Here is a 24,578-nt window from a genome sequence, read left to right as displayed (position 1 = left end):
AGAATTTTGGTTATTGTGGAATTAGGATCCCCGCAGCTTTCCCACAGCAAGTTTTCCTTTGGGAGGCAGCGATGTCTTCTGGGCTAAAAGGACAAAACAGAGAGAGCAGACACAGGAGCCAACTGAGCCCAAACTTTTTCCATGAAGTGGGATGAACTCACACCAGCACATGAGGAACAAATGCAGGACGAGTTTCATCCTTTCATTTATGCAGATGGACATCTGCCTGATCTTGGTGCAAGTGGCTCTGCCTGGAAAAATACAGTAGCTGCTGCATGACGAAGAAAATATGTGCCTGGTGAGGAACACCCGAGTTTTGCCCACAGCAGATGCCCCAAATCCGAGGGGAACCAACTGCAGGTGCCAGCCCAGGCACCCTGAGCCAACCTGTTTGCAGCCATTTCCTTGCCAGCAGCTATCCCAGAGAACTTGGAGCCTCCTCTTCCCAAATGCCAGGCTGAGGAAGCAAACATTAACACTGAGCACACAGGGCAGTGAGCGGGGCTGTAACGTGAATCCCCGTGCTCCTGCCGGGCCAGTGCAGATATTTGAGGAAAGGAGATACCCTTGGCTGCCCTGCAGAGATCCAGGGCTGAGATTAATGGCACCTGTGGGGGCTGCCTGCCCTCTGTGCCAGGCGTGCTTTAAAGCCGTGGCCTCCTGCCATCTGGAAACATAACCCCGTGGTATTGTCTTCATTCAGGCCCCTCATCAGCAATGTGAAAAGAGAGAAGAAGCTGGTGGCAGGATTAGAGGAGAGGTTGAAATATTCTGGGCAGCATATGCTGTAAGTCACATTATACAAAGAGGATTATTGGGCTGCTCGTTGGCCAGGGCTTTCCATTCTGGAAGCACTGCTGCTTGTAAGAGAGAAAACCTGGTGAAAAGTGTTTATAGCATGTTGGACCACAGTGTATGACACACTGAGCACAGTGACAAGCAATGAAAATATTTTTCAGGCCCTGTCTGCCCTCTCCTAGGAGATTGTTTTGTGTTTCTCAGGGTTATGCAAGATGCATGGGAAAAAGGGAAAACCAGAATTGAGACTAATAATTCAGAATGGTATCATAAGCCTCCTAAAATTACCATCATCAGATGAACCCATCTAAACCTTAAAACTGAGTACATCAGTCTTGGAAGGCAGTTTGAGACCCTCGTTGTTTTAGAAGTGAGAAACCACCTTCTGTTGTCCAGATTTAATTTATTCATGGTAAATTACACCCATTTTTTCCTTAAGACTACCAATGTTCTTACCTGAACCAGATAATTTTCTTCACCTGGCAACAATGTAATTACAGAGAGAAAGGAGATTAATTCAATCTGAGCCTTTATTTTATTACATTAAATAAATTATGTTCCTTCAGTCACCTTTCTTATCTCCATTCTCTTGGTCACCTCTCCAGCTCTTCTCTGCACTGATTCCAGTTTATATTCCCGTTTCTTGACCAGTGCAGACAAGACCAAACTATGACTGAACAGACCTATGAACATGGTTCCACATTAAATTATAAAATATTATATTTCTTGAATTTTTTTTCTTTTAAAAATGCTGGTTTTTTCTCATACACATAAAAGAAATAAACTAAAGTGAATTTATCTTCTCTAGAAGCTACTTGAGAAGTTCTCAGAGTCCCCTTTCCTTGGAAACCCTCAGCTGTACAAGATTTCCACAACTGAAAAAAATCCTTCTGAAGTCTTGGGAACATTAAAAATTTACAAGGAAAACTGCATTCATTTAGCATCAATCTCAGTCTTGGTGACATGTTATAAATATATCCAGCTTTCACCAAATTGGCTTCAAACACAAATTGTTGTTTTGGATTCTGGCACTGTCCCTGTGGTCAGATATTTCTTGTCATATAAGGAATATAAGGAATTTTCCTCTTTTGGATCAAAAAGCAATTCATAGACTTTTCTACAGCTTGGAGCACTTTAGGTTTTTTGCCTTTTTCACTTTGAGCCTCTGGATACAGATACTCTTTGCCCATTTTATTGCTACCCCTCCTCAGCAGCAGCAAAAGGTCTCAAGACCTTTTTCACTGCAAAAAAAGACAAAGGGCTTTCAAAAGCCTTGTATTTTACCATATGGTACAAAAAGAATAAGAATTTCATTCACATTATCATGCAAAGGTGTAGGAAGGTATTTCTATATAGAATCGTAATTGTAAGGGGGATCTCCAAGTTTCCAGAAAATTACTATTGTCTCTCCCTCAATTTGGGGATTTAGATACATTGAATCCTCATCTTTCTACATCAAACAATTCCTCCTCAAATCTGTAATTTCAAATTAAAGAAAAAAGCAGGGTTCTAAGTCTTCCCAAGCCCCAGAAGAGGTGCACTGGCTCACACTCTTCCCCTTCCCCAGTGGAATCTCGTGGATGAATCAGCTCCACCTTCACCTCAGCTCTTCCATTCCTCAGAGTGGGGTAATTACTCCACTCACAAAAGCACAAAGTAAATCCAGATCTAATCATGGCTTTGAGGTGGCATAAGCTAAAAAAGATACAAAATGCTAACAGGAACTCTATCAAGCCATGGAGAAAGAGAACGGCATCAGCGAATTTTCAAAGGGCAAGTACATTGCTGCTGCAAGAAGGCTGCACACTGAAATTGCCCTGAAATCCCTTCTCTTCAGACATGTCCCACCCAAGGAAAGCTGGGTGGGACTAACCTGAGTCACATATAAAACAAAAAGCAAGAACTGACAGCTTCTGTGCCGTGCCTGCAAAACATTTGCTTCCACTTTGGAAGGCTATAATTATCTCTGATACCAGAACAGCTTTATAGTGTGCAAAAACCTTGCTGGCATTTCCTCCACAAAATAACCAACTCTGACATGAACAGCACTTGAGCATCACCACGGGGATAGAGCAAAACCACAGATAAGAGCTGCAGAGCAGGGGAGGAAATGTGAGTGGAATGGCATTGTTGTGCTAACACAGTCAAACCCAGTTCTAAGAGGTCATCCAACAAGGTTTGTTCTCAGAACAATGCAGGGTCAGTCAGATTTTGCAGTGTTTGACTCAAAGATTTCTCAATACTCACAAATTCTCCATTCAGCCAGGCAGAGATTAGAGGATCTAGCTTTAATTATGTTTGTATGAGTGTGACAGAGTGCTGTTGATTTAGAAAGAGTTCCAAAAACACAAGTATACATCTCTGTTGGAACAAGAAATTAAATGCAATAAAACCTGTATCTGCTTTTTTTCTTATTATACAAGAAATGTTTTTGGTATCTTTCTAAGTAATCTTCAGAGCTGAAGCACCAATGTTAAATCAGTGCCTTGCACAGATGAGATTATTCTTCCTTTCCAAAGAGATCATCCAGAAGAGGAGGGTATCTGATCCCAGTCACGGGAGGGGATCGTGGTAGTTGGTTCCAGATATTTTCCCTCTGAAATTAGTAACCCAAAGAATATCTTAGTACAAAATAATGAAAACAGGAATCATTACAAGCTGGTCAACATAAGTTTGAATGAGCTGCTTCAATTCCACAGACAAATCTGTGAAAAACTGGGTCTTCATATAGGACATCTTCTTAAAAGATTACAACATGCACAGTCTTATCAATGTTTCAAAATATTTTATTAAAATATTTTCTATCACTAGCCCTTTTGCAGACATTTTTAAATTAAATAATGCTACATTTTCTTCATTAAAATGCTTATACTTCAAATTCTTGAAAGCCCTCTATGTCTCCACACCAAAAATCATACAAAATAATGAGATAAAGAGAAGGAATAAAAAAGAAAGCCAGCTAAAACAAGCACAACTCTGCTGCTGAAATCTATCTGTCAAATACAGGTACTGTAGCCTCAAAATACTGCTATTCATTTATGGTAAACCTTACACAGAATGACAATTGAATTCTAAAGCTGAACAAAATTTAAAACTTTTCCTGTCCCTGATTTTTTTTTTCCATTTTGTAGTTACCATTGTTAAAATATTAAATATTTAATTATTGCTTAAGCACAGAATTCATCTATAAAAACAAACAATACACCCTCAACAAAGCCTAATTCATACCATGATCCTCAGGACTGCTATATAAAACACATGGAAGAGTTTTGATTTTATCTGTACAAGACAGAAAAATCCTTCAAAAAACAAAGCAAAAATAATCAGCCATGGAAAGCAGAGCAAACCAACAGCCCTCATTAGACACCACCAACAGTCTGAGATGCTACAGAACAAGGTCTTGGTAAGGCAGGCAGGAGTGAGGAGTCAGGAGCACAGTGCCTGAGGAATACTGGTTTAAACTATGCCATGAGTGAACTTGAATTTAAAGGAATGCTGTGTTTCTAAATGGTCTGAACACAATTAAACACATTCTGTACAACACATTGGCCAGGCTAGAACAGCAAAATGATGTGTTGGCAGAAGTCTTTTGATTTATTTGTTACAAAGTATTTAAAATTCAGCATAATTGCCTTATGGACCTTCTATTTTTAAAAGTTCCACTCAGCACAAGATGGCAAGACCAGATTAGTCTCTGCAGTTTGTTGATACTGCATTTTTTTTCCCTAAGTAGCAGGCTGAAGATAAACAAAGTTGATCCATCAGTTCTCTCTGTGTACATCCACCAGAGATGTGGGGTGCTATGTACAGGTTTCTGAGGAGTTATACAAAATGCAGAGCTATTTTCTGCATATGTGTCAGTGGAGCTTAAAGTATTTTCTGTCTACCTCAGCAAGTGAACAGATCATCTGACATGTGACAAAGATATTTGTGGGGGAAGGAGTACTCATGCCCATTGTCCATGGATAAGTACACCTGCATCTCCTTCTCTTTTTTCTTCTATAAAATGTCCCAAAGATGTGATACCTACTAGGCACCTCCTCATCCCTGTTTGACTTCTCTGCTTCACCCTAAACCTCCCTATTAAATCTATTAAAAATAATTGCTTAAAGAAAACAGGTACAAATACACAAATAGGAAAAAATATTGTAGTGTGTGTTGGCTAAGACAGTCACGTTAAAGTTGGAAAAATCATATTGAGACCCTAGTTTTACCTTGGGTTGCTCCTTTTCCTCCACAAAAGCACGGATTTGATTCTCTCTCCAGTTCAGTGCATGAACAAAGTTTCTATAGTCCACTTGCTTTTGGTTATCTTCAAACCTGAGCAGAATATCCATAAGATGACTCAAGGTTAAAGAGAATTTTTAACAAAGTTATGTCATGTTATCTACAGCATACTAATCATTGCCTTTGGGATAATAACTTTTATACTACTTTATTCCCAAACACTGGCAGGAGTGAAAAAAAAGTACAAAATGTCAGGAACATCTATATTATATATTCTTTTCTATATTCTTACACTTTATTATTATCTTTTATAGTAAAACTCAACTCCTTCAAGCTTTACTTCATTTCAACTATTTTTATTTTAGTTTTGAAGCACGGCCCAACCTTTTCCAACACTGATCTCACAGCTTTTGACAAACATAGAGTTGGGATGATCAGTGTACGCTTCCTTTGTGTAGAAAAGAAACAGAAAACACAGGAAAGAGAAGACACAGGAAACCTGTGCTGTAACACAACTGACCTGCTCTATTATGACTTCTACAATCCTCTCCTGAAAATAAGTAATCTTTCAAGAATGCTGTTTGCACACACCTTGGGATCAATTTGCAATTGACAAACAGACAGCTCGCTAAGATATCAAATAATAGCCAGATTTTAAAATCATTTGGTAGCAGGTTTATGACATTGTTCTTTATTTCTATGTATAAATGGATATATTTTTATCAGTTGTGGCTGTCCCCTCAATGCATATAAATGCTGCCAGAAGGTATATATGCCAGAAGACATATATGCTGCCAGCTAAGGTCTACAGGTCTATAGGTACATGTGGAAAATGCTATTTCCCTCCTTCAGATTTCTAAAATCTTTACCCTGCACTAATAAGTCACATAGGAATACATTTATAATCACTTCATCCTTCTGCCATTGATTTGGATGAAGCAGCTTCAGAAATAGAAGTCCCCAGTCCAGCAGAACACTCAGGGGATTCTCGGGAAGCACTGTTCTTTCAGTGCCACCAGCCAAATGTTGAGAGACACCTTTGGGGTGAAGCTTGAAAAGAACAGCTGGAATGCTCTGCCATAAATACAGCACTGGCAGCTTCTGAAGGACACCTGTCTCACCCAACACCTCCCACCTGCAAAAGGGACCCAGTTTGGGCACAAAAACATAGCCTGGAACTGTCTGTGCTTCACTGGGGTCCATGGAGAAAGACAGACACCCAGCAAGTCTCAATATCTCTTACCTGGTGGGAGACACCAGGTTAAACAATTCTGCTCTGCCATATGGTGAGGCAAAAACTACTGCACAGGAAACAAGTATTGCAGGAAATCATTTTGCCTTGTCCTTAATGAAATAGCAGTGCACAAAACACAGGCCTCAAAACCCTTCAATCACTACAGAGGGTTCTAACAAAAATTAAGCATGAAGGCACATTAAGGGAGAATTTACAGCACAAACTTGGAAAACAATACCAGAGGAGAAATAGATCTGGTGACAAAAATAAACTGCAATAAACTGCAAACCATCCTTTCCTTCTCCTCCCCCCACACCTTTCATTTAATAGTCAGCAGGAAAGATAACAATAAAATATACTGAGAGCCATAAACAGAGATAGCAGTGATAAACTGGAATGTTAAGTACAGTGAGTTATGCTGAAGATGAAAGCAAAGTCAGAAAAGAATGCTACTGCTACCAGAATTAAATGGAGCCTGAACCACTGCCATGAGAAACCCTCCTATGACAGGCTGCTTCTTCACCACAGTTCACACGCAAGTTAACATTTCCACAAAGCTTTACTTTTGGGGAATATATCCAATACACAAGAAAACTTCCATTCTCACTTCCAGTGGATTGTTAGTTTCAGAGTTTTTGATTGGTTTTTTTTTGTAGGTGGCAATAGGAAAGACAAGTTTTGCATGAGATATAGTAAGATAATCAAAAAGCTTATATCTCTTGGGAAAATAATGGCAGACAGATTGGAATTTCAGAACAATTAGGACAAATTATTTTCCTTCTACTATTATGTAGTTACCTTTTGCTCATTGTGAAAAGTGAAAAGATTAATTCTACCACCAAGATGCTGAGCTGTATAAGCAGGATTTTTACATTATGTATAAGCAGGATTTTTAAGCAAAGAACAAGTGAAGGTGTGTAACTACTTAAAATTTTTGTTGAGGCACCAAAGCTGAGGAAACCATTGCTTCTGCTTTTGACAAACATTTACAAGGAGAAAAGTAATTTGATGTGACAGCACTAGTGAGCTGAGATGACAATATGGGTTTGAAATTATCTATAACCAAGAATTTTAACATGAGCAGAGGAAATGGGATTCCTAAATCTCATCATTAAATAGCTACAGAAAGCATCTTAAAATACTACTTCAGAATAACCCAGAAAGAGAAAACAATCTACTCTTTAGATCTTTTTACTGCTGTGACTTATTGTATCAATCTACTAAAAGCAGACACTAGAGATTTGGCACAGAGCATCCAGATGGACAGAGGAGATGTTATCAATTTGTGCATTATTAGGACAGAGATGTCATACATTTCAGTGGCTGGAGTTAATAATGCTGAGACAGTGCTCTTCAGAAAAGGAAATTAGATTTGTCTTATCAAGAAGATGCAGCAAAGATAGCTTTAAACCACCCTTCTCTTCAGTTTTTCCCTGTTACTTCACCAATGTATGGGATTTTAGACTATAAAAGTCACTCCTCCATCCCTATCACAGTTTGCAGAGCTTTTTATTTTCTTTATCATTACAGAAATAATCACACACTTCTGCTTATAAAAATACATGCATAATTAAATACTCCAGGTAGGTGAAAAATCTGGTCAAATCACATTAAGATCATTCCTGAGGATGCTTTGGTGAGTAAGTTACTTACTAATAAGTTTTTCTTTCCCATCAAGAAATCTATACACCAAAGATTTATATGAAATTTTAATGTGCATTCAGAGGGGTTTTTTATTTCTTTGTTTCAAACAACATTTATTAACAAGTTAATCTGATAATAACAGAGCAGAAGCATCTGCTGCTTTAACCTTAAAGAAAATGTTGGGATTCTTCAGCCTGTTAGATACTCTCTGTGCAGCACAGTTCTACAGGGACCAAATTGCCACAGGTGTACAACTCAATTGTCATAAACTGCTCATAATTAAACGATTTAAACCAGCAAGACCACAAGTCACTATTAAATGAATAATGGCTACTATCTCCTTTTTTTAATTTATATTTATACTACATTTACTCACGTCTTGAACAACCATGAATTGAACCAATAGCTCCTCAGCAAACTGAGTAACAGCAATAATCTTTCTTAAGAGATTAAAATATGAATTCTAGAGCTCCTTTTAATCACAAATGACATTACAATGGTGCCTCAGGCATCAAAGGTAATAAAAAGACAGCAGGAGAAAGATCTCATGATCATTTCCACTGCTGCTCCTGCTACTGGACATTTGCTGTAGCAGGAAAAGAGGGTTTCTTCCTGAAAGAAAAAGGTCAGCCCTAAAAAAAATACTACAGGTAGGAAACCAGGTAAAAAAGACTATTACACAGCCACAATCCTGGGGAAAGGTGAGCAGGCAGAAGTGGCCTGGCCTGACCTGGAAGTGATTTGAGACCTGGGATCACCGTGTAGGACCCTCTGCCATCAGGCACTGCTACCTGAGGGACTGGAGATTCTCCTTTTCAAAACAACAAGCACCTTTCAAACATCATCCCCCCAGCAGTGTAGAGAGGTGAAAAACTACTCAGCTACTTTGAACAGAAAAATTAAAAACATAAATTAAAAAACTAGAGGCCTACAATTAACAACTGAATTAATGCAGAATAATAAACATGTAATGCTTGTAAACTTGTCATCCATTCTTTCTCCTCTCATGTTTTCCCTTCCTTAGTTACCACCTGTTTATAAACCCTCCAGGGATTTATAAGTCCTTTTTAAGTCCTTGTTAGCATCAATTTAGCATTGCAGAAAATAAAAATAACAGAAAAACCCCCTAAACTCATTACTTAAGCACTTTGCAAAATTTATTTACTAAACAAACTGTAATTGTTAATTATGCCTGCATAAATTTAAAGACATGTTTACAATGACCACTGTAGTTTTCTGGCAGAAGCAACTGTGTACTGTCTGCATTGCTAAATACAATGTGATTAAATTCTGTATTGTTCTGTGATTAAAAAAGTAAGTGAGAAAATGCTGATGGAAAAGCAAATACTTTTTAACATGCCAGCTCAGGTAAATTGGAAAAATGCTCACATTTTTGGGTACCTAAATCCTCCTATTTCAACACCCCACAATTAAAAATATAAATGCACACTAGATGGACAATATGAAAAGGTCTTATGAAACCCCAATTTTTGTGTTAAGTCTCCCTTCACTCCATGGTAATTGAGTGGCCTTTGGGTACAGTAAACAAAGTCCTGGGTCATTTGGAGGTGACCACAAAACTAGACAGTAATTTCTAGTCCCATCCCTGCTTGTAATAAGTGACAGATCATTGCAGTACAATTTACAAATGTAAATAATAAATACTTTAAGAGTACTACCTTTCAAAATGGAAAAATAGAGTCATTAAGTCCTGGAGAAAGTCTTTGCCACCTAATCTCAGATAGCAAAGCTGAATAAACACAGAGCTTCAGCCTTCAACTATTATCTGATCACATTGTCCAGCATCATTTTATAGCTGAATGGGGTCCAGCTAGTGCATTAGCTATATATACTGATTTTGTGGAATCAGTCCAGCAACTTTTATTGTACCACTTTCTTCCTTAATAAATAAAGATTCAGAGAGTAGGAGCACCACTTGTTTTAGACACAAAACTACATGGTTCCCTCATTAAAAAAAAAAAAAAAGAAAAAGAAACAAGGAAAGAATACTGGAATACTGTTGACAAACTTGGCCACACTGAATTGCAAACTCCCCAGGAATGAAACTGTTCTTCTTTAACAATAAACCTGCCTGCTTCATTATTCTTCAGTGTTGAAAAACCTACAGATAGCAGACATAAATGAAGAGTTTAAATCTCATTAAGATGACTCAACTCTTCGATTTACACACTACTGGATATTAAGTCCTATTAAACAGAGTTAAAAAATATTTCCCTGGCTCTGCACCCTCATAAAACAACAAACTTCCCAAGCAGTGCCACTTGCACACTGATGAAGAATGTGACAATTCCTCATTACCTGCAGTGCTGTGATGACACCACCTAAACTGCCACTTTTGAAGCAGCAGATGCTGTAACTTAGAAGTGCCTTACACAAAGCTCTCTGTCAAGTGAAGCACTTCCCACACTGATTTCTGAGGCCCAGCTTCACACCACTCTCATTTACCTTTCTCATACAGAAATCTGTAACACAGGCCGGCCTCAGCCCCTTTAGAAAAGGAAAATGAATGGGAATTTGGAAATGCAGCTCTGATGCAGGCTGAGGAGGTAACTCTCTCCACCACCACCTACAGAAAGAACCTACAGCAGCTGAAACCTCATCCAGCTGTCATGGGTACCTTGCTAAAGTTGGGTGAAATCCAGCCCTTGATCTCCTCCCTGTGTTCTAAGCTTATCTCTAATTTTTATTATAGTGTACTGGGCTTTTTCTTTTTAACTGCCTACACTCACTCCTTAGGAAAGTAGAGGATCAGGGCACAGAAGCTTTCCCTGGTATAAATTCACAAACAATAAACATGTCCCTAGAGCCCAGGATGTGTCAGGCTTGTCTGCTTCTTATCAGAGCTGAGTGAGTACATAAAGGAAAACTTCCAGTGCCTTGTTGTGCATCTATCCAAGCTCAGTCCTTAAGAAATGGAATCTGTGTGAACCTCTTGTCTCACATGGGAAGTCAATTGTCCTTCAACAATTGTGTTGGGCAGCTTGGTGGGAGTTCTGAAATGTCAGTTGTAGATTACTGTTAAAATTCAGACATTTCTGAAGACTAATGCTTATAACTCAGTGTCACAAGTGATGAACAGCAGTACAAAGAAGCTTTATCAAAATGGATTCCACATTTCTGCCTGACAAAGGTCTTTTCATTATTTACTAAACCCAGATGCTTAATTTGCAACTCCTCCTGAAATCAAGAAGTATATTTACCTGAAAGCATCTAAACATGACAGAAGACAAGACCTGTTCCTGTTTTTAACACACTCTGAAAGCACAGACAAAACAAGTGATTTAAGGATTTCCCTCAAGGAAAAGAAGAAACCAGCAAGTATGCACTTAAACCTATTACCAGAAAATCTGACCAGGAAAACCAAACTCAACAAGACATGAGTGTTCAGAGCACCACAGCTTACTCTGAGCTCTGATCTTTAATACAAGTGCACTAAATTCACTAGTTCTTCTCACTTCTATTCCCATTAAAACAGCTAGCAAAGCAATTTCTCAAAAAAGCTAAATGTGACATGGAAAACTACCAAAGCCATGCCAACACTCCTTTTCCTTTTTAAAAAATGACAATAAAATATGTTTCAGGTGAGATTAACAGGAGTAGCAAAACAATTTTGTTTACTATTGATGCTGTCAACTTGATAAAGACACTTCATTGTATCCATGTTAGTGTGGTCCTTGGAACTCACACAACGTGTTTTCATAAGATTATTGTTTTTACCTCACATTTATACACAGGAACTAAAGCAAAAAAAGCAGTGACTTTTACTGAAAATGATAAGTACCAGTAACTGACTCTGGAAAGATGAATTCCACAGAATTCTGCCAAACCCCAGATGATTTACTATGCCAGGCAAAATGAAGAGAAGTTGCTAAGATGGATGCATCTCAGTTGATTATAAATATTCTATAAATAGAAAAGTCTGTGTGCGTCGGGACAAAATCTACATCATGAAATTATTCATATTAGATAAATGACAAATTCTGAAGATTTGAGTCTGCAGTAGATATTTAGCATTGGTTTGCACCAATGCATGCAGGTCATCCTATCTGCCCTTGAGTTACCTGGCCAGTAAAGTTTCTAGAAGATCATCAGGAAGCGGCAACTTAAAGGATTTGAAAATAGTCCTGCAGGTCTCATAGGGCAACAATCCACACCTGCACATAAGAAGAGAGGGATAGGAACATACATTAGGTACTTTCCAGGTTTATTTCAAGTGAATGTTTCTGTGCATAGGAAAATGTGTGAGGAATATCAGGATAGAGAAAAAGACAACAAAGTTGTATGAAATTTTGTTATTACAAAGCTGAGAAACTTGAAGGCCACATTGTAGTCTTTCTCATACTGAGATCTCAGTGATTCTCTATGAGTCTTTATCTGTGACATCAGAGAACAAAAAGGGCAAATGAGTCACATAAAGAATCCAAATTCTTTCTTTTATTTTCCCCCTTAAATCACTATTTCTCCTCTTTGATTTCAAATCCTGTGTTTTGCCCATGAACTGGTATCTGATGTCACAGAATGTTCAGTACAGCATCTACAATAAAAAGCCCATGTACAAAATACAAAAGAGACAAAAAGGCTGTCCTCTTCTTGTCTATTGTCAAGTGCTGAGAGAGGCTTAACATTACACATAATATTCTTTGGCCACAATATACTATTTGCTCAGCAACAACCAGAAAGTAGGTGGATTTACAAGAGCTTCTCAAATATCAGTTTGGGATAAAGAGAGGAGACTTACTTTTCTCGGTCGTTGTATGAAAACACTGTAATCAGTTGTTCAAAATATTCAAAGGCATTTCTTTTTAGTTTGTCTTGAGCCACTGAAAGGAGGTGGAGCAGGTCTGTTTCACTGTCATCTCTGATGCCATAATGACGCCCAAGAGTCATAATTTCGTGTTCTGTAAATCCTCCACCAGCGACACTGACTATCCAATTTCTGTGCACAAAAACCACAGCTTACATTAGTTTTAAGTAAATAAGTTAAAATCAATAATAATCACTAATTTTGGGGGAGGATGTCCAAATTTCCTCAGTAGCTGTCTGTATATACAAAAATACACCCTAACCACGACTGAAATGTTTTACCGGTGATACCATACAGAGAATTACACCAAATCACCAAAGTTCCAAATCAACAAAGTTCCAAATCAACCAAAATTCCCCCTGGCAAGAATGTAAGACAGGAGGCAGCAGCAAGAGCAGCTTACACTTGGATGTTGTAAGTGGAAAATCAGATCCCATGCAAGGATGAGCCTGGGATGTGCTCTCCCACATCTGTTTGTGCTGCTCAGACAATTCAGCCCAGCCCACGGAAGAAGAAATTTTCCTGAGATCCATCTGATGGGACAATGTCAGCACCCTCAGCTGTTGCAAGCTCTCTTGTCAAATCTGGATTACTGTAACTACATTGGCTCTATGATCCCAAACATCTGCCTCTGGTGCACTCATGTTCAACCAGGTTTTTTAACAATCAAGCATCAGCATAGGCTTATGTGTTTAGTCAAAATTAAATTAATTATATATAGTACTTCTGGATAAACTGCACTAAGAATAAACTTCACCATAATTGCTGGTGCAATTAGTGCTGTACCCTGTGATACCCATGAGGACACTGAATCAGTGATTAAACTCCAATCCTTGAAAACAAATGGAAGAAATTAGTAGTGATGCACAAAGTTCTGACACAAGAGCTAAATGGCTGCCTGGAGAATACTTGAATTGTTTAATTAATCTGATGAGGGATCTCCTTAACATCCACATGTGAACTGAAAGCACAGAAATTTAGGACCCTTCCAAATCTGCAAACTTTTAACAAGAAAAGTTTGAAAGAAACATAGTTTCACTTGCTTCCTCTCAGAGGCTTGTGTGGTCCTGTTCAAAGGAAAGCATCACTTCATGTAACATGATTGCACTTACACAACTATCAAAGAAAGGTTAAATACTGTAGAGTGTCTACTTGGATTCAAATGCTTCTTTTTTCATATTAAATTAATCAGAATAATCTTTTATTTGCAGTGGCAGGAAATAAATACAAGGAAGTGACAAGTTGTTGACAGTAGCAAACTTTATTTGAGATTACACAAACTCAATGACCAAGACCTGGTCCATCTACTAATATTGTCATTATCTTGTCAGTATTATTTTTCCACTTACTGGATATTATTATTTATATTGCAGCAGCATTCAGAGATCCAGTGAAAGCTGGAGCCTCCTTCCAGCAGCCTGCAATAAAAACCACTGCACACACAGAGGACAATGCTGCCTGATAAGCCTGGCACTCCAGTGCTTGGGCTGGCAGAGCTGGGGGCTCAGATAACATCAGCCATTTCCACAGACTGGATTTCCATACATGGCACAGACTTTTCCGCTGTCAGGATTTTAAAAGTCTTTTATTTTCTCAATCCAGTCAGTGACAATCAAATCACTAAAACCCACAGATAAAATTATTTCACATGGGAATTAAAGAATATTTTAGGGATTGTGAGGGTCTAATGAATAAGACCCAAGGCTCACAAACAGAACAACGTTTAAACTCTCCCTGACCAAAAAAAAAACAAGCTCCAATAATTGTTCCCACAGCTTAGCTATCTCTTGTTTTACTTCTTTTTTTGTTCTAGAAGAATAAGACAGATTTCAATCTGAATTTATCACGAAAGAAGAATCATAATTAATTGCTCAAGAGAGCTGCTTCTCAAGCTGAATTGAAGATAGGCATCTTTGTTAGACCCACATGGTTCTTTGTCTCTAACAGCAAACAGTCTTGCCAGTAGCTTATGAGAAAAAACAGCCTGGATAGGGCTCTGTGATGCACAGGCATCTAAGTTTTAAGGATTTTTTAATTCTCTTTTTAACAAGGATTTCAATAGTTCTAATGATAGCTTAGGGGACAGCTTCAGTGTACATGACATTTTTATTTCCTGGATGAAGTAGTGAAGATTTGGGTTCTGAAAGCAGTTAAAGTAAATTGTATAATCACAATTCTCTTCACTACATCATACTTATAGATGTAGTTTTACATGCAGGTTATATAAAATTACATAGGTAGAAAAGAAGAAATCTGAACAGCCAAATTCAGAGCTGAGTAAAACCTCAGCTGTACTTAAGATAAGGAAAGAGTATTATCATTGAAGCTGTCATACAGATAATTGCCTGCACTAAAAATAATCATTTGCTGTTAGTTATAGTAATCAAATATCACAGCAGATTAAAAATAAACAGAGATGTACACAATAAGAAACGGAAAGAAAAAATATTCTATTCACATAAAAGTATCTTGGAATTTTCATAGATGTAAAGTGCTCTTGTTTTTGTCACTAAAAATGCTTCTTTCATTCTAAAATAAGATTCACAGATAATAATAATGAGAACCTTTAGATTACTGGATGTAACACAAACGAACAGAAACAAAACCTACGATCACTATAGAGCACAAATGTTCAAGGTTCCTTAGAGGCAAATTCTTCCTCTGGCAGTGTGAACATCCCCTGTTAGACCCCAGCCTTCCCCCATGGGAGGGATGGGGACCATTAGAGGGTGTTGAGACTGGCCCAGATGAGCACTGAGCCCCAGAAAACCCTGATTATTTGGGTTCCCCAGATTTCCTGCTCATGGAGAGGGCTCCTGCATTTTTTGTGGCTGAAACCAAGTCCCTTCATTCCATGTGATCAGACATATCTCTCTCCATGTCACAGAATAGCACCACCCTAAATTAAACCACTGAGCTGTTCACAGCTGCACAGATTATGTCCATGATTAAATTTACACCCAACTGAGCCTCTTCTGGATAAAATAAAAACCTTTCCCTGCCATTTAAAATCACAATCATCCCTTCTAAAAGTTTGGGTCCCTGATTCTATCATACAAATGTTCCAAACCTTTGAGTTGCTTTTAGTGCATGCACAAAGTTTTGCAAGTGATTATTTCATAATTTGAACTAGAACAGTATTTTTTAAATTTTAAATAGTTACCTTGTACATAAATTAAAAACATTTTCCAGGTGCCAGGAACTTTCTCCTATTAAACATAAACTTTCAATTTTCTCTCTTCTTATTCAAGTAATAACATCTTCCCTCTTAATGCAATTAGCAATTCAAAATCTCACTTCTGCTGAGTAAAATATCTGAGTTCAGAAATATTTTGACCAAAAGCTGCCAAAAACTGTGGCCTCTTTTAGTTTAAATCCTACCTTTAAATCACTTATTTTTCATTTCTGAAGACTAGCTTGTTTTAATTTCTCACTACTTTCACTTTGAATTGCTGAAAGAACCTTCTGCTGATCTATTTCTCTTCTGAGATATTTCAGAAGCAATTCCTGCCTTGGTTGGCATTCCTATGGAGATGACATTCCATGCAATATTCATCTACTTACATGCCTTAGTTATTATGACAGTTCCTAAATAGACAGTGTATTACTTCTGTGAAAACCAAACGCTTCTAAGCAAAGTTTTCTCCTCTGCTTCACACCATTATCCTTACCAGTACTGTGCCCAACACAGTTCATACTCTCAAGTATTCTGGCTGTGGGATAAACTGAAATCAGTTTGTATTTGAACATTATTTCCTCTTACAAGTATGCCCATTGCCATATCTGGATCATTGCCAGAATCCAGATTTCTCCTCCCTTTATCTAGGCTTAAATTAAAACCCAAGTATTAATTATGGTTCTCACTACTGCTTTCCAATCCTTTTTAAACATGCTTAGCACTGCCTTCTATAATTTCAATACACCTCAGTTCTGTAAAGACTGTCTCCTTTACCAATGTTCAAAATGCAAACACCATTTTCAGGAGGCAACTTGAACATTCCTACTTGAATTTCAAAACTACTGTTTGACTCTCAGGATGGACTTTTCTTTATCTTTCAGCATATATATTACTGCTGACTTGTGCCCTTCCTCACAACTCTGTGTCAGCTCCATAAAAAGTAGATATTTCTCTTGTGCTTTTCAGCTTACTTGAAACTATTGTTTTTTTTTCCCCTGCAACATGGATTTACTTTCTTTTTCACACATAATCTCCAAGCAAATGCAAAACAAATCTATGCCACTTGTCAGCTACAGAAAGCATCAAAACCCAGTCATGCTTTATACTTTCTGGGGGAATGTGCCTTTATTAAATATTGAAACCCCAAACCCACTGTCTTACCTGAAAGTGTCATACCCAATCACATTGGTATGCTCAGGGTCAGCAGCAGCAAATGTCTTTCTGATTTCTTTGGCATGAGATTCTGTCATGCTCTTCAGTTTGTTGAGGATGACACAAAAATCAGCCATGGGGAACTTAAAAGAGAAAAGTAAAATGATAAAGATTATAAAGATTATAAGATTATAAAGACCTGAAGGATAGGATGCCATCCAGAGGGACCTGTCCAGGCTGGAGAAATGAGCCCATGGGAATCTCAGTAAGACTATCAAGAGTATAAACAATTAAACAAAAATCATCAGATGGTGCATTTTCAGAAAGTTTAGTGTAGCTACATAAAAGAACATCCACTTTTGCTTGAAACATTGCATTTTTAAAGCAGAAGTAGAAACATTTAAAGTACAGTTCTAATAACTTGGTCCTCATTTTATGTTGGTGCACCTCACTGAATTCTCAAGTCATAAATTTCACAATGTTAAAGCTAATTTTTCACCATTGGCTCCAGAAAGGTTCCAACAAATAGACTCATTCATTTTGGACTACATTGTCTTGCATACTCAGAAACAACACATTGGAAATTTTTTAGGAACCAATTTTACCTGTTGTGTATAAAAACGCTTAAATGTTTATTTCTTCCTAAATAGACCATTAAAATAAATTTGAACTCAGACTAAAAAGAACTGAAGCACTAAGGCTTTCAATCTATATTCAGATTGTGTTAGTGCTCTAGCAAAGATTTATTTGCTATACTCATTTTTAATATAAAACATAGAAGTATTAAGTCATTAAATTGGGGGTGACTTCAAGTATGATTATCTGCTATGTCCTCATATCTGTCATGCTCTGTCTAGCTTAAAAAGCACAATGAACTGCCTGAAAATACTTTTCTCCCATTTCTTCCAATAGCAATTATTTGAAACTTGGTATGACTAGTATTAAGGACCAGTACATAAAAATCAGGCCTCAGCCCCAACTGTGCTGAAGTGTGTCTACAGCTTTGTTTGTTCAAAGTGATCTAGAAAAGGGTATTTAAAGTCCCTATGGCACTGCCAGAGCAGTACAAATTGATCCAAGTTTAATCAATACATCATCTCTTGTGGGTTTTTCTCAGAATTGGAGAAGACAATTTCTGCCTCTGCCAAAAGCCCAGGTGCAGCCCTGGCAGACAATGCCCTGCAAGGCAGTACTTGGAGCAGCTGGGCCTGCAATCAGAGTTTTAGAGGCAGCAGCTTTTCCAGGCCCCTCTCCAAGATGTCACTGTTGGGGCATAAGCACACAGCCTTCTGCTGCTCAAGTAAGGAACAGGGAGAAAAGACTGAGCAGAAGGGTTCAGAGAGCAGAGTGTTTCAGGATGGACAAAGTGTTCTGAATATTTAAGAGCATTTAATAATTCTTTACATTATTAAAACAGCTATTTTTACATCTTTTTTCCTAAACTGCATATTCCAAACACCCACATAGGCATTGAGTGTCCGAACAGCACGGCAATAATTTCACCAGCTTTCCCCCTTCTCATGTAACTCCTGACATGTTTCTAGCCACAGTCTAGTTTGGTTTGACTGCCTTGCTTAACTCAGAGATTATTATGCTGAATTCAGTGGAAGTAAAATCCCTTTCTAAGTTTGTGCTGCAGCACACAGCAAAGTTAGAGCAATAGATACATTTCAGAGATGCTGAATTCCCTTCCAGTGATGCCTTGTTTGAAACAGTCCTCCCCAAACCTGGATAATACCAGTAGGACTGTGCACAACAGACCTGTTCTGTTTTGCAAGCAAATCTACACTTTCTAAATAATTTTTTTTTTCACTCAAATTGAAAAATAAACCAGAAGTGCTGAAAAGTTTTAAACTAGGTCCTTGAAGTTACTTTCAGTAAAGGTGGCAATCAAAATTACAAGACTCTGATTTTTCTCTCCCTTTTACATAAAAACAATACAATAAGTATAATTCTGAAACACAAAACTAAAGCTTGCCAACTCTCTTGGATGGTTTCAAATGCATTTTCAATATTTCAATATTTACGTGCACTATGATTACCTAAATCATCTAAATTCATCTAAATCACCATATGCCTATAGAACTGGTCAAAATGGCAATTTCCATGAAGAAACATTCCATACAGATTTCTTTTACCAGTTTTAGAAAACACATTAATGTATTCTGCTGGAAGGAAATTTCTTGTCTTCAGAAGGAAAATTATTTGTTTTCTAATTTTAGAAACAACTAACAAACAGCCATATTTATATTGTTTCCCCTTTTTTCTAAACAATCTTCCAGCTCTGATCTTCTCTAGTAACTGCTGAAGTTGTTGTGATTTGAGTAGGTGATCCCCTGAGGAACTGAGGCAAACTTCTGGAGCTCTAGTGTAAGGATGTGAGTGAAGCACCTACCTCTGGGAGAATCAACCTTTTTTTCTACCAGCTGCATTAAAGCCTTAATTGTGCAAAGAACATTTCAAAATTCACTTTAAGGACACATTTTCAGTGTTGCGTCTTAGTGAAGCACCTACCTCTGGGAGAATCAACCTTTTTTTTCCTACCAGCTGCATTAAAGCCTTAATTGTGCAAAGAACATTTCAAAATTCACTTTAAGGACATATTTTCAGTGTTGCCTCTCCATTTTGTAGATTTTATTTTGATACTATGACTATTCCAGTCATTCAGTCTGGAAAACTAAAGTTATATTTTCAGTGTTGCCTCTCCATTTTGTAGATTTTATTTTGATACTATACAGTCATTTAGTCTGGAAAACTAAAGTCTCATCCATTTGATCCAGGAAAATCAATGCAAAAAACATTCCAAAGAATCAATCTAAAGATGATCTCTGGATTTTGGAGAAAATTTTGGTTTTGATTCTACCAGGAGGAGAAACCATTCAGCAGGAAAGAAACACACTGGATTGCATTTTTGAGGCTTCAACTTTGTATGCTACTGCTTTAAGCTTTTAGCAGCCTTAGCATTTTACATCCACAAGTATTTTGCAAATCTTCCTTGTTGTTCCAGGGAAGGCAGATGGTGCTAATCCACATTTACAAAAATTGCACCATTCTGCTAAAGTATAAAGCAGCAGAGGCACCCCAGCTCACAATTTATTCCCTCTGAAGGAAACAAGAAAAGACAGTAAAATTCAATAAACACTGTAAGCTTGAATTCCTTACTGGGATATGAACTTCTAATATTACAAAGGAAATGGTTTGGTAGAAAAATGTGTATGAACCCAAAAAAATCATATTAGGACATAAAATAGCCTCATCAGTAAGACTAAATTGGATGTGTCTACATGTTGAGTACTGAACACTGTTCCAGTCTCATCTCACAGTTACTTTGCAAGGACAGACTAAGAAGGGTGAGACTGTTACTGCACAGGATTAGGCTGAGGGGGAAGAATGTCTTAGATTTACAAAATTATAAAGGTGGTTCATATGGTGAATGGGATCATTCCCAAACCTCATTAGAAATGGCCTTGAAACTAGTGGGAGGCTGGTTTAAAACAGATAAAACATACTTCTTCTATCAGATATTTGATTTTCATAGCAGGCAGTGAACTTTTCAGCCTAATGCCACAGAAAGTTGTGGAAGCTGGCAGTATCTGTAGGTTCAGCAAGGGTTAGATCAGCTCAGGGACAAGATGCTCATGAACAGCCCCAAGAAGGAATAGGCATGGATATCCCTTGTGACAACCCCTAATGAAGACTGAGTGGATTCTGAAAAAGGAAAAGGGAATGGACAGTAAAGAGTGGCCAGACTTGCCTGCACTCCCAGCTGGCATTCCCTAAATCCATTGCTAGACAGAGAGCACTGGGCTGAGAGACTTGGCTGAGGAAGCAGTATAAATAATTCTGAAAAATATATGGATAATCCACAGTCCTGAGAGATAACAGAAATTAACAAGAGCCTGCTTCACCTCATTTGCATTCTTCTCCATGTAGTTGAACGTGTATTCATCAGCATCCACCAAAATGAAGTTGTGACCATGGAAACAAACTCTGGCTCCAACAAACAGATCCTGAGCATTGTAGTATTCAGATGGCTCACTCTTAAAGAGTTCCTGCCCAGGCTTCTTAATGCGACTTCTTTCCAGGAACTTCCCACCAGCTATCCCTATGGGAATAGAATTAAAAATAATTAATTATAGCTTTACTTGGAAAAAAAACAAAACACATGCACACAAAAAACCTCCAAGCCATCAGCAAAAAGACACCCCAAACCAGATTATTTGTATTTAAATACCACATTTTGTTCTCCACTTTCCTGTCTCAGAACACTCTCTTCCCCTCCCTGTCACTGCTAAAAGGACTGTCTCTGCCAGTGTCCACAGCAACAGTGACATTGTGTGCATTCTGTGACATGTCTCATTTGAATGCCTGCCAAACACCTTCCCTGCTTTGCTTTTCTTTAAAATGGGACAGAAATGTGCCTCTTCAAATCGTTCCCATAACCCTGTCACCAGCCTTGGAACTGGCCCTTGAGAAACCTAAGATCCAAAGAGTAAGATGCAGGCAATTATCCCTGAACTGTTCAAAGCAGAAAAAGGAAAATAAAAAACAACACTTAAGCGAGTGCAGCTCTACAAAGGTTGTGAATTCTGATGTACTTTAATTCTAACATCCTTTAAAGGGCTTTTGAAACTTTTTTAAAGACGTAGGAGTGACATGATACTGTCTTCCACACATTGTTCTGCCAATGCAATTTAACTGGGATCTGCTCTTTGCTTTGTGAGGTGGATATGTCACATGGCTCCTTTTCACAGTATAATGATTTCATTTGTGTCACTAGAAACTGCACAATGTACTCAAGGGTGGGTAAGATGTTAAAGGGAACATTTCACCTTCCTGTATTAACTTCTGGTGTACCATAGGACTGCATTGCATGTACTAAGCTTTCTGGAAATCTTTCTGTCATGTGTTTAGTTTCATTGGGATTTGTGCCCTACAACAACTCTGGGGTTTGCTTCCTGTTGATACTTCAGCTTCCAAGCCAAAAGCCAAAATCTTCCTTTAGTAACATTTAGTGACGCCTTAATTCCAGGTACTGATGCAAGTCCAGTAAAAAAAGGCTGAAGAACAGTGTAATCAAATGCCTTTTATAGACAAAATTATAAATTAGTGTGAAACCCAAACTACTTATTAAACCAGAGTTTGGAGCAGACGTCTGTCTTAATTGCTTTATTAGCACCATAAAAGACAAAAAAAATCCCTCCACTATGGTAATCATCAGATCTTGCTTGAATCAAAAAAACAATTCAAATCATTAATGTGACTCTAATGTTAACACATTCCTTTTCACCCAGCTATAAAAACAAATAAGACATTTTTAGGTTATCTAATCCTGGCAACTTTTTTTAATATTTAATAGGTCTCTGTAAGACTGGAAATTCACTCTTGCTTCTTTATTTCCCCGCAATTGTGCACTTATATTGCAAACCTACTTCTGTCCCATAATGGTTTTTTAAATGTTACAGGTTAATACATTACAAGTGGTATAAAGAAAAATGACTGAAAATATGTCATTAAGTTAGAGATTTTACACTGAAACCTGATAAGGAGTTTTGATGGAAATCTACAAAAGCCAGGCTCAAAGCACAAAATAAACACCACCACGAAAGACCCTCTTCCATTAAGATCAGATCAGAGTTTGCAGGTGTTTGTACAGCTGTTGGCTGGGTCTTACACTGAGTAAAAAAGGGGTTGTGATCTTCTTCATAGGGAGCCAAAGTTCTCAGGCTTTGATCCCCATCTCAAGAAGTGCTTCAAGATGTCCAGCCCTGTGAATTTCATAGAGTTTCAGTTTTACTAATATTAGAGTGAAGTACTTCTCTGAAACCTTCAGGATTCTGAAGCAAGAAAACTAAGAGCAACTTACTACTTCCCTTTTAGCACTGGGATTTGAAGCACTGGGATTTGAAGCATACCAGTTCATGTAAATAAAAAGGTAACATTTCAGCCCTCTGAACCTGTGCACAAAAGGGATGGCCAGGTTGTAATTTTGGATACCTTACTCCTTTTTCTTAGCCACTATTACCCAACCTCTACAAAGCCTTCTCATTCTTAACATTGAAGAAACTCATTCACTTTTCCTTCAGACATGACTAAAATGAGGGAGGGATAGTGAGAGAAAAGAAGTAGAAAGAAAAGGAAGGTGGGAACAAACAAACTTGAGCAGACCCAGGCCCCTTTCCAACTGTTGCTCTACCTCCTCCATGACATTCCTTGCCTTTTCAATGCTGTTCTCACTAAATTCTCCAGTGGCCAGTTCTCAGCCACATCCTTTTATTTCACCTTTCTACCACTCTAAAAGTCAGCTACTCCATCCATTCTAACAACCCAGGGAAGTTAAAAGTCCACTTACAGACACATGCCTTTCACATGTGCCTTGAAGCATTTGTTATTATTAATGGGCAAATTTGCCCATGTATTGTTTCACATTTTATTTGACCAGCAGTGTTCAGTGGACTCCCAGATAAAATCCCAGCACATATTCTCATTCCAAAATAAAAGGAAGGCAGGCAGCAACCTCTGGTCTGGCTCTCATGCTGCTGATGGCTTGACCAGCTGACCACATCTGCTTTGCAGTGCGTGGTTTGACTCTTCTCTGGGTGCTGCAGGATAAATCTGGAGTCACAGCTTATTATTACTGTATGTTCAAGGCTCTCTGGGGCCTTGTTTAGTTGAAATGGTGCAAAGAAGAAGTAGAAATGACTGAACAGGCAGTACACATGCTTGAAGTCCAAGATTCAAACTGTTCCCTGGACTTCTTCAATTTAACAGTGTAGCTGTACCTCTAGCACCCTTTATGTCTCTGGACATAAAAAATGCCAATCAGACATGTCATTGAGTGGTGGAGAACTGAGCTGCTCTTGAGCCTCACAGCAGCACTACATATTAAATATATACATAAGAGTGTGTGTGTGTGTGTGTGTATTTAGCTGCAACAAAAGAAGTTGCATAAGTTTCAGGCCACTGGATCCCAGGAAGTGGATAAATTATTGAAAACAAGACACTGCTGCCATAAAAGTGCTAAATCTTGATGCTGTAGTGGAGCAGAATTAACTGGGAATGCTCATCCAAGTCCTAAGCAGGTACTCTTATACGTTATCAAAACACTTCACAGAGAATTGCTTGTATTTTAGTTGGGGTTGAGGGTCCTATTTATTATTACTCATAATATGGCTGGATACAAGCAGAGATGTCATCAGAGGTTCTCTGGATTGAAAAGACACTTCAGGATGTTAACTGCTGTGAAACTGTTGCTGAAGATGTTTAGTGGGCTTCACAGAAAGACAATCTCTCCACCAGGGTCATACTTAGCCAAAGCTCCCCCATCTCTCTGAACTACAGAATGACTTCCTGACATCCTTCCCACTGCTGTGTCCTTCCATCCGGCCACAAGACACTTCAGGAAAATAAAAAGATGCTTGAAAATAACAAAACCCTTCATATCCTCAGCTGGAGACAGCCTAAAACAGACAACAGAGGCCAAAAGAACTTAAACATGTCAACATTTGGCCACCATGCTC

At 38.2% G+C, this 24,578-nt stretch overlaps 1 protein-coding gene across 1 annotated transcript in view; it reads right to left on the bottom strand.

Annotated features, from left to right (window-relative positions):
* Nucleotides 1-3,070: 3,070 nt before the first annotated feature.
* Nucleotides 3,071-24,578, bottom strand: part of EFHC2 (EF-hand domain containing 2) — a 57,145-nt gene continuing 35,637 nt past the window's right edge. Inside the window, exons 10-15 of the mRNA XM_039729330.1 lie at nt 20,967-21,163; nt 17,068-17,201; nt 12,663-12,860; nt 11,986-12,078; nt 5,013-5,118; nt 3,071-3,394 (exon numbers count right to left, since the gene is read on the bottom strand). Coding sequence (XP_039585264.1) covers nt 3,299-3,394; nt 5,013-5,118; nt 11,986-12,078; nt 12,663-12,860; nt 17,068-17,201; nt 20,967-21,163 — 824 coding nt within the window. The 3' untranslated portion in view covers nt 3,071-3,298. The remainder of the gene's footprint in view (nt 3,395-5,012; nt 5,119-11,985; nt 12,079-12,662; nt 12,861-17,067; nt 17,202-20,966; nt 21,164-24,578) is intronic.

The sequence above is a fragment of the Passer montanus genome, unplaced genomic scaffold (assembly GCF_014805655.1).
Source record: "Passer montanus isolate IOZ18808 unplaced genomic scaffold, ASM1480565v1 scaffold69, whole genome shotgun sequence".
Classification (NCBI taxonomy): Eukaryota; Metazoa; Chordata; class Aves; order Passeriformes; family Passeridae; genus Passer; species Passer montanus.
The sequence above is the reverse complement of the archived record's forward strand: the minus strand, read 5'-3'. Positions and strand labels throughout refer to the sequence as shown.